The 18,381-nt window shown below is 44.9% G+C and overlaps 1 protein-coding gene and 1 long non-coding RNA gene across 3 annotated transcripts in view; one reads left to right on the top strand and one right to left on the bottom strand.

Annotated features, from left to right (window-relative positions):
* Nucleotides 1-18,381, bottom strand: part of LOC130282191 (uncharacterized) — a 311,154-nt gene that overhangs the window by 34,983 nt on the left and 257,790 nt on the right. The window contains exon 3 of the long non-coding RNA XR_008846271.1: nt 3,600-3,941. This is a non-coding gene — a long non-coding RNA (uncharacterized LOC130282191). The remainder of the gene's footprint in view (nt 1-3,599; nt 3,942-18,381) is intronic.
* The window catches only part of LOC130282187 (intelectin-1-like), a 29,798-nt gene that overhangs the window by 10,594 nt on the left and 823 nt on the right, over nt 1-18,381 (top strand). The window contains exons 2-6 of one of the 2 annotated variants that reach the window (XM_056530191.1): nt 10,225-10,336; nt 10,784-10,860; nt 13,920-14,087; nt 14,308-14,555; nt 15,918-16,076. In XM_056530191.1, coding sequence (XP_056386166.1) covers nt 10,323-10,336; nt 10,784-10,860; nt 13,920-14,087; nt 14,308-14,555; nt 15,918-16,076 — 666 coding nt within the window. In that variant the 5' untranslated portion in view covers nt 10,225-10,322. The remainder of the gene's footprint in view (nt 1-10,224; nt 10,337-10,783; nt 10,861-13,919; nt 14,088-14,307; nt 14,556-15,917; nt 16,077-18,381) is intronic. The other variant, XM_056530192.1, reaches the window with a different exon arrangement.

Genomic DNA, 18,381 nt, shown 5'->3' with positions numbered 1-18,381 from the left:
AATGGCCCCGACATACCAAAGCATCATATGTTGATGCTGCCTTCAACATGCGATGGCCTCTAGGGGGCCATCGTATGTTGATATTATCGTATGTCGGGGCCATCGTAGGTCGGGGGGGGGTCACTGTATATGGTTTACTCAAGCTGCTGGGCCTGGGTCTGGGATTAAAAATGTTGTTATGGTAGCACTAGCTACCAAAAATCTTCAGTTTAAATTTCAGAATTCATCTTTTAATCTTAGGGATTGTGAAGCCCTAATGTCTACTCATGCTGCTGCCAACTCCAGGCTGTGCCATTCAGACACTCTATGGTCTCCTCATTCTTCAGCCAACTCCAGGCTGTGTCATTCAGCCAAAATATGGTTTACTGATGCTGCTGGGTCTGGGCCTAAATGTTTTTTATGGTAGCACTAGCTACCCTAAATCTTCAATTTAAATTTCAAAATTCATCTTTTTTTCTTAGGGATTGCGGAGCCCTGGTGTGAAATGGCTGTGCCATTCAGACATTATATGGTCTCCTCATGCTTCACCCAACTCCAGGCTGTTTCATTCAGCCAATATATGGTTTACTGATGCTGCTGGGCCTGAGTCTGCGAATAAAAATGCTGTTCTGGTAGCACTAGCTACCTTAAATCTTCAATTTAAATTTCAAAATTCATCTTTTTATCGTAGGAATTGTGCATCCCTGGTGTCTGCTCATGCTGCTGCCAACTCCAGACTGTGCCATTCAGACATTATATGGTCTCCTCATGCTTCAGCCAACTCCAGGCTGTGTCATTCAGGTAATATATGGTTTACTGATGCTGCTGGGTCTGGGTATAAAAATGTTGTTATGGTAGCACTATCTACCCAAATTCTTCAGTTTCAATTTCAGAATTAATTTTTTAATCTTAAGGATTGTGAAGCCCTGGTGTGCTTCTTCCAACTCCAGGCTGTGTCATTCAGCCAATATATGGTTTATTGATGCTGCTGGGCCTGGACCTAAAATTTTTTTTATGGTAGCACTAGCTACCATAAATCTTCAATTGAAATTTCAAAATTAATCTTTTAATCTTAGGGATTGTGAAGCCCTAGTGTCTACTCATGCTGCTTCCGGCTCCAGGCTGTGTCATTCAGCCACTATATGGTCTCCTCATGGTGCCAACACCGCCACACTGTGTCATTCAGCCACTATATGGTCTCCTCATACTGATGCCACCTCCAGGCTCTGTCATTGTGCCGCTCTGCGGAAGTGATTCTAAAAGCGATGCCTGTAATCTGCATGTCATATGGAATAACAGTATTTTTTCACTACCCCAGCACACTCTATATGCATGTTAGAACACAGCAAAGTGTTCTACACCCCGATTGAGGCTCTGTAGGACAGAAACGGGCGTTTTTAATACAGATTTGGCGCAAATAAATTTTAATCGGCCGAATCGAATTTTTCAAAAGTTAGTTCATCTCTAGAAGTGGCTACGCTTCTCCTGTTCTGGTCAGGATACTTTCTATATGAATTGCCATGAATAGAGATGAGCAAATTTTTAAATTCAGAATTCATTTTTTAATCTTAGGGATTGTGAAGCCCTAGTGTCTACTCATGCTGCTGCCAACTCCAGGCTGTGCCATTCAGACACTGTATGGTCTCTTCATGTTTGAGCCAACTCCAGGCTGTGTCATTCAGCCAATATATGGTTTATTCAAGCTGCTGGGCCTGGGATTAAAATTGTTGTTATGGTAGCACTAGCTACCCAAATCTTAATTTTAAATTTCAGAATTCATCTTTTAATCTCAGGGATTGTAAAGCCCCAGTGTCTACTCATGCTGCTGCCAACTCCAGGCTGTACCATTCAGACACTATATGGTCTCCTCATGCTTCAGCCAAATTTCAGAATTTATCTTTTAATCTTAGGGATTGTAAAACCCTAGCGTCTACTCATGCTGATGCCAACTCCAGGCTGTGCCATTCAGACACTATATGGTCTCCTCATGCTTCAGCCAACTCTAGGCTGTTTCATTCAGGCAATATATGGTTTACTGATGCTGCTGGGCCTGGGTCTGGGAATAAACATTTTGCTATGGTAGCACTAGCTACCCAAAATCTTCAGTTTAAATTTCAGAATTGATCTTTTAATCTTAGGGATTGTGAAGCCCTAGTGTCTGCTCATTCTGCTTCCAGCTCCAGGCTTTGTCATTCAGCCACTATATGGTCTCCTCATGCTGCCAACACTGCCACACTGTGTCATTCAGCCACTATATGGTCTCCTCATGCTGCCAACACCTCCCCGCTGTGTCATTCAGTCACTATATGGTCTCCTCATACTAATGCCACCGCCAGGCTCTGTCATTGTGCCGCTCTGCGGCAGTGATTCTGTAAGCGATGCCTGTAATCTGCATGTCATACGGAATAACAGTATTATTTTACTACCCCAGCACACTCCATATGCATGTTAGAACACAGCAAAGTGTTCTACACCCCTATTGAGGCTCTCTGTAGGCCAGAAACAGCCGTTTTTAATACAGATTAGCCGCAAATAAATTAGAATTGGACTAATCAAATTTTTCAAAAGTTCGCTCAGCTCTAGTAGTGGCCACAATTATCCTGATCGGGTCAGGATACTTCCTATATAAATTGCCATGCATAGAGATGAGCGAATTTTTAAAAATATTCGATTTGGCCAAATTAAAAAAACAAAACTTTTTGATCCGAATAAATTCTTGTCGAATTTTTATTAGTAATGTATCTTAAAATTGTAAGATAATGCTAAAGATTGCAGACCTCAAGGTAGATACTTATGGTAGCAGAGTTGACTAAAATATGAGTATGGAAGATAAGAATACACACTCTATGTATACGGATATATAGAATGAGAAATATAATCGGTGTATAGTCAGTGTGCGTAGAATAGTGTATGAAAATGGGACTATTATAAAAAGATGTACAGGACTAGTTGTGTAATAGATAAGACAATATTTATTTAACTATATAGTAAGTCCAAGCAGGGCCCTTGCTATGGACTAGTAGTACAATAAATGTTAGCAGATATAATTGAACATTAAAAATAAAAATAAAACATTAAAAGTTTAAATAATAAAATTCCTATTAAAGGGTTTGTGCGTTGGCCTGACTTTCGGAGCTCCGCTGACAGCGTCCGGAAGTTCATTACTCCGAACGCTGTGTGCAGGCTTCCGTGTTTGCGGCAGGCGTGATGTCTCGCCCGCCCCCTCGTGACGTCTCACCCGCCCCCTCAACGAAAGTCTATGGGAAGGGGGCGCGACCGCTGTCACGCCCCCTTCCCACAGACTTTGGTAGAAGGGGCAGGCGAGACGTCACGCGGGGCCAGGCGTGATGTCACTCCCGGCGGCAGCGAACACGGAAGCCTGCACACAGCGTTCGGAGTAATGAACTTCCGGACGCTGTGAGCGGAGCTCCGAAAGTTAGGGCAGCGCACAACCCCTTTAATAATGAAAATGTGAACAGTCCATATAGTACCACCTAATGGATAGATGTCTTGTAGTGAGGCTGGACGTGTGTTTACCAGCGTAGTGAATTTTAGTCTAGCTATTCACACGATTTGCAACAGTGATGTACAAGGAAGTTTGGTGCTTCTGCACCACTCACCGCTCCGTCTAGATGGATTCCCTGGGTGGTAGCACCTGGTCTGCTGGGCTCCGTGTAACAGACTGGCTCTGCTCGGTGGCCGGCTCAAAGTGTCTGTATGATGGATCTTCGGGGTTGCTGTACGGAGGCAGCTGGGTGAGTGTGCAGGCAAAGGTTAGAGACGGGCGGCGTTATCGTGGCGCACGTCCCAGTGGTCTCTAGTTTGGGGGGTTCCAGCTGTTGCAAATGTGGATGACTGATAGGTGGCTGGAAATGAATCCTGTAGATGATCGGTGCAGTAGGGTAGGTTGCTAGACGCGTTTCGGGGAGACCCTTTTCTCAATAGCCATCATAAATTGATCCCTGTTTAAAAATTAATAAACATTTCATAATACAAAAAGATACATTTCGTTAGATACAATTTTTCCATCACTACTGTATCTTTTTATTATTTTATTTTTATTAGAATGAATTATTTACGTTTGTTTACGGATAACGAATGCATTTGTTATTTATTGCATGCTGTTACGCCGAGCGCTCCGGGTCCCCGCTCCTCCCCGGAGCGCTCGCTACACTCCTCTCACTGCAGCGCTCCGGGCCCGGGGCGCTGCGATACCGCCTCTGGCCGGGATGCGATTCGCGATGCGGGTAGCGCCCGCTCGCGATGCGCACCCCGGCTCCCGTACCTGACTCGCTCTCCGTCAGTTCTGTCCCGGCGCGCGCGGCCCCGCTCCCTAGGGCGCGCGCGCGCCGGGTCTCTGCGATTTAAAGGGCCACTGCGCCGCTGATTGGCGCAGTGGTTCCAATTAGTGTTTACACCTGTGCACTTCCCTATATCACCTCACTTCCCCTTCACTCCCTCGCCGGATCTTGTTGCCTTAGTGCCAGTGAAAGCGTTTCCTTGTGTGTTCCTAGCCTGTGTTCCAGACCTCCTGCCGTTGCCCCTGACTACGATCCTTGCTGCCTGCCCCGACCTTCTGCTACGTCCGACCTTGCTTCTGTCTACTCCCTTGTACCGCGCCTATCTTCAGCAGCCAGAGAGGTTGAGCCGTTGCTAGGGGATACGACCTGGTCACTACCGCCGCAGCAAGACCATCCCGCTTTGCGGCGGGCTCTGGTGAAAACCAGTAGTGACTTAGAACCGATCCTCTAGCACGGTCCACGCCAATCCCTCTCTGGCACAGAGGATCCACTACCTGCCAGCCGGCATCGTGACAGTAGATCCGGCCATGGATCCCGCTGAAGTTCCTCTGCCAGTTGTCGCTGACCTCACCACGGTGGTCACCCAGCAGTCACAACAGATTGCGCAACAAGGCCAACAGCTGTCTCAACTGACTGTTATGCTACAACAGTTACTACCACAGCTCCAGCAACCATCTCCTCCGCCAGCTCCTGTACCTCCTCCGCAGCGAGTGGCCGCTTCTGGACTACGACTATCCTTGCCGGATAAATTTGATGGGGACTCTAAGCTTTGCCGTGGCTTCCTTTCCCAATGTTCATTACACTTGGAGATGATGTCGGACCAGTTCCCCACTGAAAGGTCTAAGGTGGCTTTCGTAGTCAGCCTGCTGTCTGGAAAAGCCCTGGCTTGGGCCACACCGCTCTGGGACCGCAATGACCCCGTCACTGCCTCTGTACACTCCTTCTTCTCGGAAATTCGAAGTGTCTTTGAGGAACCTGCCCGAGCCTCTTCTGCTGAGACTGCCCTGTTGAACCTGGTCCAGGGTAATTCTTCCGTTGGCGAGTATGCCGTACAATTCCGTACTCTTGCTTCTGAGTTATCCTGGAACAATGAGGCCCTCTGCGCGACCTTTAAAAAAGGCCTATCCAGCAACATTAAAGATGTTCTGGCCGCACGAGAAATGCCTGCTAATCTTCATGAACTTATTCACCTAGCCACTCGCATTGACATGCGTTTTTCCGAAAGGCGTCAGGAGCTCCGCCAAGATATGGACTCTGTTCGCACGAGGCGTTTCTTCTCCTCGGCTCCTCTCTCCTCTGGTTCCCTGCAATCTGTTCCTGTGCCTCCCGCCGTGGAGGCTATGCAGGTCGACCGGTCTCGCCTGACATCTCAAGAGAGGACACGACGCCGCATGGAGAACCTCTGCCTGTACTGTGCTAGTACCGAACACTTCCTGAGGGATTGTCCTATCCGCCCTCCCCGCCTGGAAAGACGTACCCTGACTCCGCACAAAGGTGAGACAATCCTTGATGTCCACTCTGCTTCTCCACGTCTCACTGTGCCTGTGCGGATGTCTGCCTCTGCCGTCTCCTTCTCTTCTGTGGCCTTCTTAGACTCTGGATCTGCAGGAAATTTTATTTTGGCCTCTCTCGTCAACAGGTTCAACATCCCAGTGATCAGTCTCACCAGACCCCTTTACATCAATTGTATAAACAATGAAAGATTGGACTGTTCCGTACGTTTCCGCACGGAGCCCCTTCTAATGAGCATCGGATCTCATCACGAGAGGATTGAACTTTTGGTCCTCCCCAATTGCACCTCGGAAATTCTCCTTGGACTTCCCTGGCTTCAACTTCATTCCCCAACCCTGGATTGGTCCACTGGGGAGATCAAGAGTTGGGGGCCCTCTTGTTCCAAGGACTGTCTAAAACCGGTTCCCAGTAACCCTTGCCGTAACTCTGTGCTTCCTCCAGTAACCGGTCTCCCTAAGGCCTATATGGACTTCGCGGATGTTTTCTGCAAAAAACAAGCGGAGACTCTACCTCCTCACAGGCCTTATGACTGTCCTATCGACCTCCTCCCGGGCACTACTCCACCCCGGGGCAGAATTTATCCTCTCTCTGCCCCAGAGACTCTTGCCATGTCTGAATACGTCCAGGAGAATCTAAAAAAGGGCTTTATCCGTAAATCCTCCTCTCCTGCCGGAGCCGGATTTTTCTTTGTGTCCAAAAAAGATGGCTCTCTACGTCCTTGCATTGACTACCGCGGACTTAATAAAATCACGGTTAAGAACCGCTACCCCTTACCCCTCATCTCTGAACTCTTTGATCGCCTCCAAGGTGCCCACATCTTTACTAAATTGGACTTAAGAGGCGCCTATAACCTCATCCGCATCAGAGAGGGGGATGAGTGGAAAACAGCATTTAACACCAGAGATGGACACTTTGAGTATCTGGTCATGCCCTTTGGCCTGTGCAACGCCCCTGCTGTCTTCCAAGACTTTGTTAATGAAATTTTTCGTGATCTGTTATACTCCTGTGTTGTTGTATATCTTGATGATATCCTAATTTTTTCGGCCAATCTAGAAGAACACCGCCAGCATGTCCGTATGGTTCTTCAGAGACTTCGTGACAATCAACTCTATGCTAAAATTGAGAAATGTCTGTTTGAATGCCAATCTCTTCCTTTTCTAGGATACTTGGTCTCTGGCCAGGGACTACAAATGGATCCAGATAAACTCTCTGCCGTCTTAGATTGGCCACGCCCCTCCGGACTCCGTGCCATCCAACGTTTTTTGGGGTTCGCCAATTATTACAGGCAATTTATTCCACATTTTTCTACCATTGTGGCTCCTATTGTGGCTTTAACCAAAAAAAATGCCGATCCCAAGTCTTGGCCTCCTCAAGCGGAAGACGCCTTTAAACGACTCAAGTCCGCCTTCTCTTCGGCTCCCGTGCTCTCCAGACCTGACCCATCTAAACCCTTCCTATTGGAGGTTGATGCCTCCTCAGTGGGAGCTGGAGCTGTCCTTCTACAAAAAAACTCTTCCGGGCATGCTGTTACTTGTGGGTTTTTTTCTAGGACCTTCTCTCCGGCGGAGAGGAACTACTCCATCGGGGATCGAGAGCTTCTAGCCATTAAATTAGCACTTGAGGAATGGAGGCATCTGCTGGAGGGATCAAGATTTCCAGTTATTATTTACACCGATCACAAGAACCTCTCATACCTCGAGTCTGCCCAACGGCTGAATCCTCGTCAGGCCAGGTGGTCTCTGTTCTTTGCCCGATTTAATTTTGAAATTCACTTTCGGCCTGCTGATAAGAACATTAGGGCCGATGCTCTCTCTCGTTCCTCAGATGCTTCTGAAATTGAACTCTCTCCTCAACACATCATTCCTCCTGACTGCCTGATTTCCACTTCTCCAGCCTCCATCAGGCAAACTCCACCAGGAAAGACCTTTGTCTCTCCACGCCAACGCCTCGGAATCCTCAAATGGGGTCACTCCTCCCATCTCGCAGGTCATGCGGGCATCAAGAAATCTGTGCAACTCATCTCTCGCTTCTATTGGTGGCCGACTCTAGAGACTGATGTGGTGGACTTTGTGCGAGCCTGCACTATCTGTGCCCGGGATAAGACTCCTCGCCAGAAGCCCGCTGGTTTTCTTCTTCCTCTGCCTGTTCCCGAACAGCCTTGGTCTCTGATTGGTATGGATTTTATTACTGACTTACCCCCATCCCATGGCAACACTGTTATTTGGGTGGTCGTTGATCGATTCTCCAAAATGGCACATTTCATCCCTCTTCCTGGTCTTCCTTCAGCGCCTCAGTTGGCTAAACAATTTTTTGTACACATTTTTCGTCTTCACGGGTTGCCTACGCAGATCGTCTCGGATAGAGGCGTCCAATTTGTGTCTAAATTCTGGAGGGCTCTCTGTAAACAACTCAAGATTAAATTAAATTTTTCTTCTGCATACCATCCTCAATCCAATGGACAAGTAGAAAGAATTAACCAGATCTTGGGTGACTATTTACGACATTTTGTTTCCTCCCGCCAGGATGACTGGGCAGATCTTCTACCTTGGGCCGAATTCTCGTATAATTTCAGAATCTCTGAATCTTCCTCCAAATCCCCGTTTTTCGTGGTGTACGGCCGTCACCCTCTTCCCCCCCTCCCTACCCCCTTGCCCTCTGGTCTGCCCGCTGTGGATGAAATTTCTCGTGATCTCTCCATCATATGGAGAGAGACCCAAAATTCTCTCTTACAGGCTTCTTCACGCATGAAGAGATTCGCGGATAAGAAAAGAAGAGCTCCTCCCATTTTTTCCCCTGGAGACAAGGTATGGCTCTCCGCCAAATATGTCCGCTTTCGTGTCCCTAGCTATAAGTTGGGACCACGCTATCTTGGTCCTTTCAAGATTTTGCGCCAGATTAATCCTGTCTCTTACAAACTTCTTCTTCCTCCTTCTCTTCGTATTCCTAATGCCTTTCATGTTTCTCTTCTTAAACCACTTATCATTAACCGTTTCTCTCCCAAATCTGTTCCCCCCACTCCTGTCTCCGGCTCCTCGGACATCTTCTCCGTCAAGGAAATTTTGGCATCTAAAAAGGTCAGAGGGAAAACCTTCTTTTTAGTGGATTGGGAGGGTTGTGGTCCTGAAGAGAGGTCCTGGGAACCTGAGGACAATATCCTGGACAAAAGTCTGGTCCTCAGGTTCTCAGGCTCCAAGAAGAGGGGGAGACCCAAGGGGGGGGGTACTGTTACGCCGAGCGCTCCGGGTCCCCGCTCCTCCCCGGAGCGCTCGCTACACTCCTCTCACTGCAGCGCTCCGGGCCCGGGGCGCTGCGATACCGCCTCTGGCCGGGATGCGATTCGCGATGCGGGTAGCGCCCGCTCGCGATGCGCACCCCGGCTCCCGTACCTGACTCGCTCTCCGTCAGTTCTGTCCCGGCGCGCGCGGCCCCGCTCCCTAGGGCGCGCGCGCGCCGGGTCTCTGCGATTTAAAGGGCCACTGCGCCGCTGATTGGCGCAGTGGTTCCAATTAGTGTTTACACCTGTGCACTTCCCTATATCACCTCACTTCCCCTTCACTCCCTCGCCGGATCTTGTTGCCTTAGTGCCAGTGAAAGCGTTTCCTTGTGTGTTCCTAGCCTGTGTTCCAGACCTCCTGCCGTTGCCCCTGACTACGATCCTTGCTGCCTGCCCCGACCTTCTGCTACGTCCGACCTTGCTTCTGTCTACTCCCTTGTACCGCGCCTATCTTCAGCAGCCAGAGAGGTTGAGCCGTTGCTAGGGGATACGACCTGGTCACTACCGCCGCAGCAAGACCATCCCGCTTTGCGGCGGGCTCTGGTGAAAACCAGTAGTGACTTAGAACCGATCCTCTAGCACGGTCCACGCCAATCCCTCTCTGGCACAGAGGATCCACTACCTGCCAGCCGGCATCGTGACACATGCATTCGGTAAATAACGAATGCATTCGTTATTTTGCTATTCGTATTATCGTGGCTATTCGGGAATGTTCAAAATATGTTTTCGTGCATTCGGATCGGTCCGAATGCCCGAAAACGGTAAAATTCGGGAAATTAGACATTCGTGCCAAAAAGAATTGCACATGTCTACTAGAACTCTTAAGTAAAAATTAGTACCTATTATACTGTGCCTAGGTAAACTCTCTAGCCAACCAGCACCCTGATCTCTACTGATAAGGGCCAAAACCCATAAAATAGCTGTTTACAGATCGGTGTGCTAAGTGTTGCATTTCCTATGTTAGATGACTTAAAACGCATTAGAGATGGAGACAAACACTCCCATGATATTCTATCTAAGCTATACAATATAGTATTTCAGTTTTAAAGCATTTTTGGCAGGAAAACAACTTCAAGGTAATCATTAGCTTTCTTGTGTGAAGCCATTTACAGAACTTTCTTTGTCTATACATAAATTTTGATTGGAGAATTTTCATAGGTAAGCAATTGACTGGAAGTGAAAAGCTTTATAAATGTTGCCACATTGGCCTATGGACAAACAACCTTCTATACTGTAAGAACCTCTGAGCTGGTAAGATGAACCTCTTAAGGTGAGTTCACAAAGATCTGTTGCAATTTTTTCAACTACCCCAGTCATCTGAATGGGATTTGTTGGGCTCTATGCACATGCTGCAGAAACATCACCTATTTGATATATGGGATTGATTTTTCATTTACAGAACTTTCTGCAACAAATCTTCTAGATGTAAATTCACCCTTTCGTGAGACACTTATTCAGTGCTTTCAACTTCCATGAGCATGTTTGCATGACCGATTTTTCTGTAAGAAAACATAGCGTGATTTGGGTTGTTTTGGTGGCATTTCTGGGTAAAACAGGGCAGGGTGTATAATAAAATCCAATTATTTGTTTTTCAAGTGCTAAAAATTATCAAGTGTTTCAGTGTGTTAGTTATGCAAACACTGTATCCAAATCTTATTATCTGCGTAATGTGTAATATAAGATACATTGTTCTCTTTGCCTTTTGTTTATATTTTAGTTTCTACAAAATGATATTGGTATACAGTCTTCTTATCGCCTTTTTGGCACTTTCTGGAGTGAACTGTGGCATATGTGGTAAATATTTTACATACAATATTAAATAGAGTTTGATGTTGATATAATTAGAGAAAATATTGTTAAACAAAATATATATTAAGATACTAAGTCTAATGATAAATATTCCACAATAAATGTATCCGGACAGTTCAACAATTGTTTAGTTCAATAATTGACATGGAAAATGCTTCTTTATGAGCTGTCAGTTCTCTGGAGCATGTCTTCTCAGTACGCTGAGCTGTGTTAGAGAGCAGTGTGGGTCAGCTCACCCGACGTGGACCAGCTGCGACACGGACAGGTGCGGACTTCACCTTTTGTAGACTATGAAAGAGCAAGTCCAGCACAGTACTAGATGCAGAAGGTGCAGTTTATTCAATATTGCACACAGGACACAAGACGAACATGGCAGTGACGCGTTTCGGCTGGCAGCACCCGGCCTTACTCATGTTTGTCTTGTGTACTGTGTGCAATATTGAATAAACCCCACCTTCTGCATCTAGTATTGCGCTGGACTTGCTCTTCTTTCATAGCTGAGCTGTGTTATACCTCCTGGAAATGTATTAATACATTGATACATACTTTTGACAATTGCCTCCTTTTATGAGGTATAAAAACTCTTCCTGTAATGTGCCTTTATTCAGTATCTATTGACAGAAATTGATTCCTCTGTGATTTTTATTTTTATTTTATTCTGGGGACGCTTAGGCAGGTTATTAGGATTATAAATATTATGTTACTGCAAACATAGATGATGTGTTTATACTGTTATTATATTAATCCGCTCACAAAAGTGAAGTGAAAAATTGGCCCAGCACACAGCAATGTAAACTCTGTGTGACGATAGTCTGCATTTCCCATTGTTCACCAACCAACTCCCATGCCAGTGCTCTCCAGTATACATGAAGTAATGCTCAAGGAACTTTTACTCCATAGTCATAGACAAGGTACTGTGGCACTTATTGGAAGGATTAAAACTCCTCTTTATTCAGTAATTTGCTCTCAGGTGCATAGTACAAACTATGACTGCTTTGCGCAGACAAGCTCCCTTCTGGCCTTACTATTATATTATTTTTCTAACCCATAGACATATATGTTTACATTCTTTTTAATTCCTCTAATGGTTTTTCAAGATAACCGTACAATATGGTAGCTGTCTGTGATTTGTGGGATTTGTTCAGAAAAAAAGAAAATGAACAAAACAAACAAAAACAAAACAAGTTGACAGACATTCCCATGAGCTTTAATAAATATAAATAAATTCCCTGCAGCTCTACCATATGGTAGAATTAAAAGTTATATATAGCTTATTAAAATAAATGGCTGTCCTTGAAATCCATGAGCAATCTAGCAGGTATTGTGTACTGTATAATCATTACGAGACATGCTCGTAGTTTTCATAATAGCTATTAGTGTTGCTCACGAATATTCGCAATTCGAATATTCGTCGCGAATATCGCATATTTGCGAATTTGCAAATATTACGAATTTCGCAATTAAAATTCGCTATTACGAATATTCATCTTTTTTCCAAACTGTTTTAAAAACTGAGCACATTGTAGGGATCTCCTTCGACTGATAAATGCAATGCTTGCATCATTAAAGACCCAGGGATGAGACTGTGAGGTGAAAGATTTATGCTTTCGAATATTTGCATTGCGAATATTCGCAATACGAATATTCACAATGCAAATATTCATGGAAATTCCGCCCTACTTATGCCTGTGAGCCAATGAGAGTTCTGCAAGCACAGTTGTCAGAGCTTAGCAACGTCCCCAGCAACGTCCCTCGCATGATGTTATAGCGCTCATGCGCAAACGAGCAAAATTTTGCTATAAATTTTGCATTCGCAATAGCGAAATTTTGCAATTCAAAAAAACGTCACGAATATAACGAATATTCGAATTTCACGAATATGGGACGAATATTCTTCCTCATATTCGCAAAATATTGTGAATTGGAATGTGGCATATGCCGCTCATCACTAATAGCTATAGTAGCTCATAATAAGTATTTTAACATATCGTATATTTCGTCATATAAGGCGCTCCGGCATATAAGACGCACCTAATTTTATAGGATACAAATCTAGAAAATAAAGATTCTGAACCAGATACAATGTAAAGTATAGGAAAGTGATCTTCAACCTGCGGACCTTCAGATGTTGCAAAACTACAACTCCCAGCAAGCCCGGACAGCCGTTGGCTGTCCGGGCATGCTGGGAGTTGTAGTTTTGCAACATCTGGAGGTCCGCAGGTTGAACACCACTGGTATAGGAGGTAATACTCACGTGTCCCCGCCGCTCCGGACCGCTGCCCTGGATGTCTCCCTCCATCGCTGTCACCGCGTCCCCGTCGCTCCGGAACGTCTCTGCTGCCCGGTATCTCCGTCGCCGCCATGATGTCGCTACGCACGCCGCTACACACGCCACTCCTATTGGATGAAGGGATAGCGTGCGCGACGACGTGATGACGACGAAGGAGAGCGCCGGCCATGCAGGGCATCCTGGCACAGAGCAGCCACCGAGGAGGCAGGTAAGGTCCCTCCTGGTGTCCTGTAAGCTGTTCGGGACGCCGCAATTTCACCGCGGCGGACCGGAACAGCCCGACTGAACAGCCGGGTTAGTGTTATTTTCGCTTCAGACGCGGCGGTCAGCTTTGATTGCCGCATCTGAAGGATTAATACAGGGCATCACAACGATCAGGTCCCGGCCGTTGATGGCCACAGGGACCGCCGCGATAGGTGTGTATTCACCTCATAAGACCAACTCCCCCCCCCCCCCCAAGGGGAAGAAAAAGTGCGTCTTATACGGCGAAAAATTCGGTACTTTCTTACCTACATTGTAGTTAGCTCTGCTGTTACTAATGCACTTTAAGAAAGTTGTATTTTCTCCAACAAAGTTATAGTACCACCAAGACATTCCTGAGCTGTGGGCCACACAATCTAAGTTCCCTACATTGTGAAAGATTTTGTTTGCTATTTATAATAAACACAGTATACAGTATGTTCATATTGGTAAAACGATAAAGTTATGAAAGATCATTACTCCTACATGATGTAACACATTCCTATGTTCTTAGGGAAGAATTCTGTTGCTGAGTTGAAAAGAAACATTCAGAACCTGATGACATGCTTGGATAAGAACACTGGCATTAGCTATCCATCAGATTCTGGGTACCCTACTGGTGCACAAGACTCTGGATACAGGAGCTGCAAAGAAATCAAGAACTCAAATATATATGCGAAAGGTGACATACATCTGCCAAAACTGAATAAAAGCACTATATGCTCATAAATTAAAATTTCAGCAACATTGCTCAGTATAAATAATAAATATCTTTGTTTCCCTTTTTGTGTCCACAAATAAAGCATACACAGATGTCCACACGTGTTGTAAACATTAGGCATAGTTAAGTGAACGTTTAGAATTACCTTCTCTGTGTATGGCCCATTTGTATTTCCAATTAGATGGAATATACACGCTGATCACTGAAGATGGACTGAAGTATCAGACCTACTGTGACATGATAACCAATGGTGGAGGGTGGACCTTGGTGGCCAGTGTCCATGAAAACAACATGAACGGTAAATGTACAGTGGGAGATCGCTGGTCCAGCCAGGAAGGAAACAACATCAACAACCCAAAAGGAGATGACAACTGGGCCAACTACGCTACATTCGGCCTTCCTGATGGAGCTACTAGTGATGATTATAAGGTAGTTATTGTGAATACAGGACATGACAATATAAGGGCTCACATAAACAGCAGAGCTCTGGGTGTGAAGCCCGGGTGAAAAAACTTTGCCCCTACGAACAGTTGGAAGCCTAGCCATGTTCCCAAATCTTGTTCCTTTGCTTGCCAAACTGTGAGATTTGAAAACAGGGCTCGGCTTCCAGCTGACTGTCGATCAAGCAAGGACAGAATTAGGATCGGGAGCGAGGATGGTTTACAGCCCTCAGCACTTCAAGGGCTTGGAAAACCTCTTTGACTCCTTTGACTAGAGAAAATAAGCATTTTTCTATTATATGGAAACATAGACAAAAATATGAAAGATATCAGGTGTACTCTTGCCCTAACAGTTATCTATCAGTGTCAGCTGTTTGGAATTTGAACTTTAGCTGACAGATTCTCTTTGCTTACTGTATCCCACTCATTAACAGGGGACAACAATGTAAGCAGCCATTCAGTGTTATTCACTTATCAGTTGTGTTAGTGTTATGGTTGATCAGTGTATATAGTGCTGTATAAAGTCAGGTTTTCATTTTTTTACAGTGTATATTACATTGTCTTAAATGCAGAATGGAGTTAAAGAATAAAGTCCCTTGATTCTAAGCTTTGGCTGAAAGGCACTATGTGGTTCTAGTAACATGCTATCTTGTAACTCTTTGGGTATAAATATGCTAGTACCAAATTTATATAGTTCTTATGCATTAGTACTTTGCTAAATAAAAACAGGTTTTACTAGAATAAAAAATTTGTGTCACCCCCATGTCAAAATCCAGAGAATATTTCAGTGTTTGATATATTATGTTCTATGGGCTCTGAGTTGGTACACATGTCCGTTCTTTGTGCTTGGTACAATGGATAGCCTACTTCCTATACCCTGCCTGATAAAGGGTAATCAGTACCTGAAACGTTGCAGCACAATTCTTGCAGATTGAATGGGTCTCTGCATTCATGCACTGGCTGTGGCCTCTTTACTTCCTACCAAGCACAGCTTCATACATTTATTTCAGTAGGACACAATGCAGTGCAAAGTGCAGAAATTAACAAATGTACAGAGTCGTGCCTGGTAGGAATTGAAGATGTCACAGTGGTTGCATGAGTGCAGTGTGTTCAGTAGCCCCTTCAATCTGTCAATCGGCAGGGGCCAGGAGTTGGACCCTCACAACTCGTTTATTAATGGCCTATTGTATAAATATAAACGTGACTATTATTGCTAAAGAGGTTGATTTACATATCTGCATATTTGTATTGCATAATCTGGGACATGGTAGGAGTTAATGCTAGTTATATAAATCCTGATAAAAATACAGTAAAATAAAAAAGTCTACTTTCCAATCCAATATGTTTCTAGAACCCCGGATATTATAATATCTTTGCTAAAGACTTGGGGTTATGGCACGTTCCGAACAAGACACCCTTGTCTAAATGGAGAGATACCTCTCTCTTAAGGTATCACACAGACAACGGCTTCTTTTCTAATGAAGGTGGTAACCTCTTCCATCTCTATAAGGTAAGTAATGGCCATGTTGCTGTAAAAGATGTCTGCCCTAGCTCTATGTAGCTTTTGCTTGTTCTTATTTCATGCTATCCTAAAAAAAATCAAACTACTGAATGCTATATACTGTCTAAAACATGGGTGATTTATAGGTAGAAATGTGTGGCATTTAACTCCTTAAGGACCAAGCCCATTTTCACCTTAAAGGGGTACTACCGTGCTGACAACTTATCCCTTATTTAAAGGATAGGGGAAAAGTTGCCTGATCGCGCGGGGTCCCGCCGCTGGGGACCCCCGCGATCTTGCTCGCAGCACCCCGCTCTAATCAGGCACCGCACCCCGCTCTCATCACGGCTCCGCTCCATGTGACATCACGCTCTGCCCCCTCAATGTAAATCTGCCATAGACTTGCATTGAGGAGGCGGAGGGTGACATGACACGGGGGCGGAGCTGTGACGTCACGATCACCGGCCCCGTCATCAGACCAGGAGCAGATGTTCGCTCCGGGGCCTGATGAGAGCGGGGTTCTGCGTACGAGACCGCGGGGGTCCCCAGCGGCGGGACCCCGAGTGATCAGGTAACCTATCCCCTAGCCTTTAGACAGGGGATAAGTTGTCAGCACCGTAGTACCCCTTTAAGGACCAGGTCAATTTTATTTTTGCATTTTCGTTTTTTCCTCCTTGTCTTCTAAAATTCATAACTTTCATATTTCCATCTACAGACCCATATAAGGGCTTGTTTTTTGCGTGACCAATTGTACTTTGTAATGAAACCTCTCATTTTGCCATAAAATGTACACCGAACCCCAAAACCACAATTTTGCACATTTTGGAAGGTTTCGTTTTCACACTGTACAATTTATGGTAAAAATGACATGTGTTCTTTATTCTGTGGGTCAATACGATTAAAATGTTACCCATTGCTAGATACTTTTATATTTTTGTACTGCTTAAAAAAAATCTAAAACTTTTTGTACAAAAACAGTAATCTAAAATTGCCCTATTTTGACCACCTATAACTTTTTCATTTTTCCGTATATAGGGCGGTATGAGGGCTAATTTTTTGCACCGTCATCTGTACTTTTTTTTGATACCACATTTGCATATATAAAACTTTTATATAATTTTTATTAATTTTTTTTAATAAAATGTGACAAAAAAGCAGCATTTTTTGACTTTTTAAAAATGTTTTACATTTACGCCGTTCACCGTACAGGAGCATTAACAGTATATTTTGATAGTTCGGACGTTTACGCACGCAGCAATACCAAATATGTTTATTAAAAAATGTTTAAGCTTTTTTGGGGGTAAAATGAGAAAAACGGACAATTTTAATTTTTATTGGGGGAGGGGATTTTTCCCTTTTTTTTTACTTTTTATTTTTACATTTTTCAAAAAATTTTTTGCACTTTTTATGTCCCCATAGGGGACTATCTATAGCAATCATTTGTTTACTAGAGATGAGCGAACTTATAGTAAATTCGATTCGCCACGAACTTCTCGGCTCGGCAGTTGATGACTTATCCTGCATAAATTAGTTCAGCTTTCAGGTGCTCCCGTGGGTGGAAAAAGGTGGATACAGTCCTAGGGGACTCTTTCCTAGGACTGTATCCACCTTTTCCAGCCCACCGGAGCACCTGAAAGCTGAACTAATTTATGCAGGATAAGTCATCAACTGCCCAGCCGAGAAGTTCGTGACGAATCGAATTTACTGTAAGTTCGCTCATCTCTATTTGCTAATACTGTTCAATGCTATGCATAGGACATAACACTGATCAGTATTATCGGCTATCTTCTGCTCTGGTCTGCTCGATCGATCAGACCAGAGCAGGAGATGCCGGGAGACAGACGGAGGCAGGTGAGGGGACCTCCGTCCGCCAATACAGATGATCGGATCACCGCGGCAGCGCTGCAGGCGATCCGATCATCCATTTTATCATGCGCACTGCCGCAGATGCCGTGATCTGTACAGGTCACGGCATCTGAGGGGTTAATGGTGAACATCCGTGCGATCGCAGATGTCGGCCATTACCGGCGGGTCCCCGGCAGAACCTGCCATGTATGACGCGAGCACCAGTCCGATGCTCGCGGTCAAACACAGGACATAAATGTACGTCCTGGTGCGCGAAGTACCGCCAAACCAGGACATACATTTACGTCTGTGGGTATTAAGGGGTTAAAGATAGCAAAATTATAATTATTGGGTTATTCAGACACTATATTACTGTATAGAGGCATTGTATGACACTGTTACTTGTACGCATTATGATATCCTTACAAATAAATATATAGGTTTTCACATGGTCCTTCACATACCTAGC

This window comes from Hyla sarda, chromosome 7 (genome assembly GCF_029499605.1).
Source record: "Hyla sarda isolate aHylSar1 chromosome 7, aHylSar1.hap1, whole genome shotgun sequence".
NCBI lineage: Eukaryota > Metazoa > Chordata > Amphibia > Anura > Hylidae > Hyla > Hyla sarda.
Note: the sequence above shows the minus strand (reverse complement) of the source record. Positions and strands in the feature narration are given on the sequence as shown.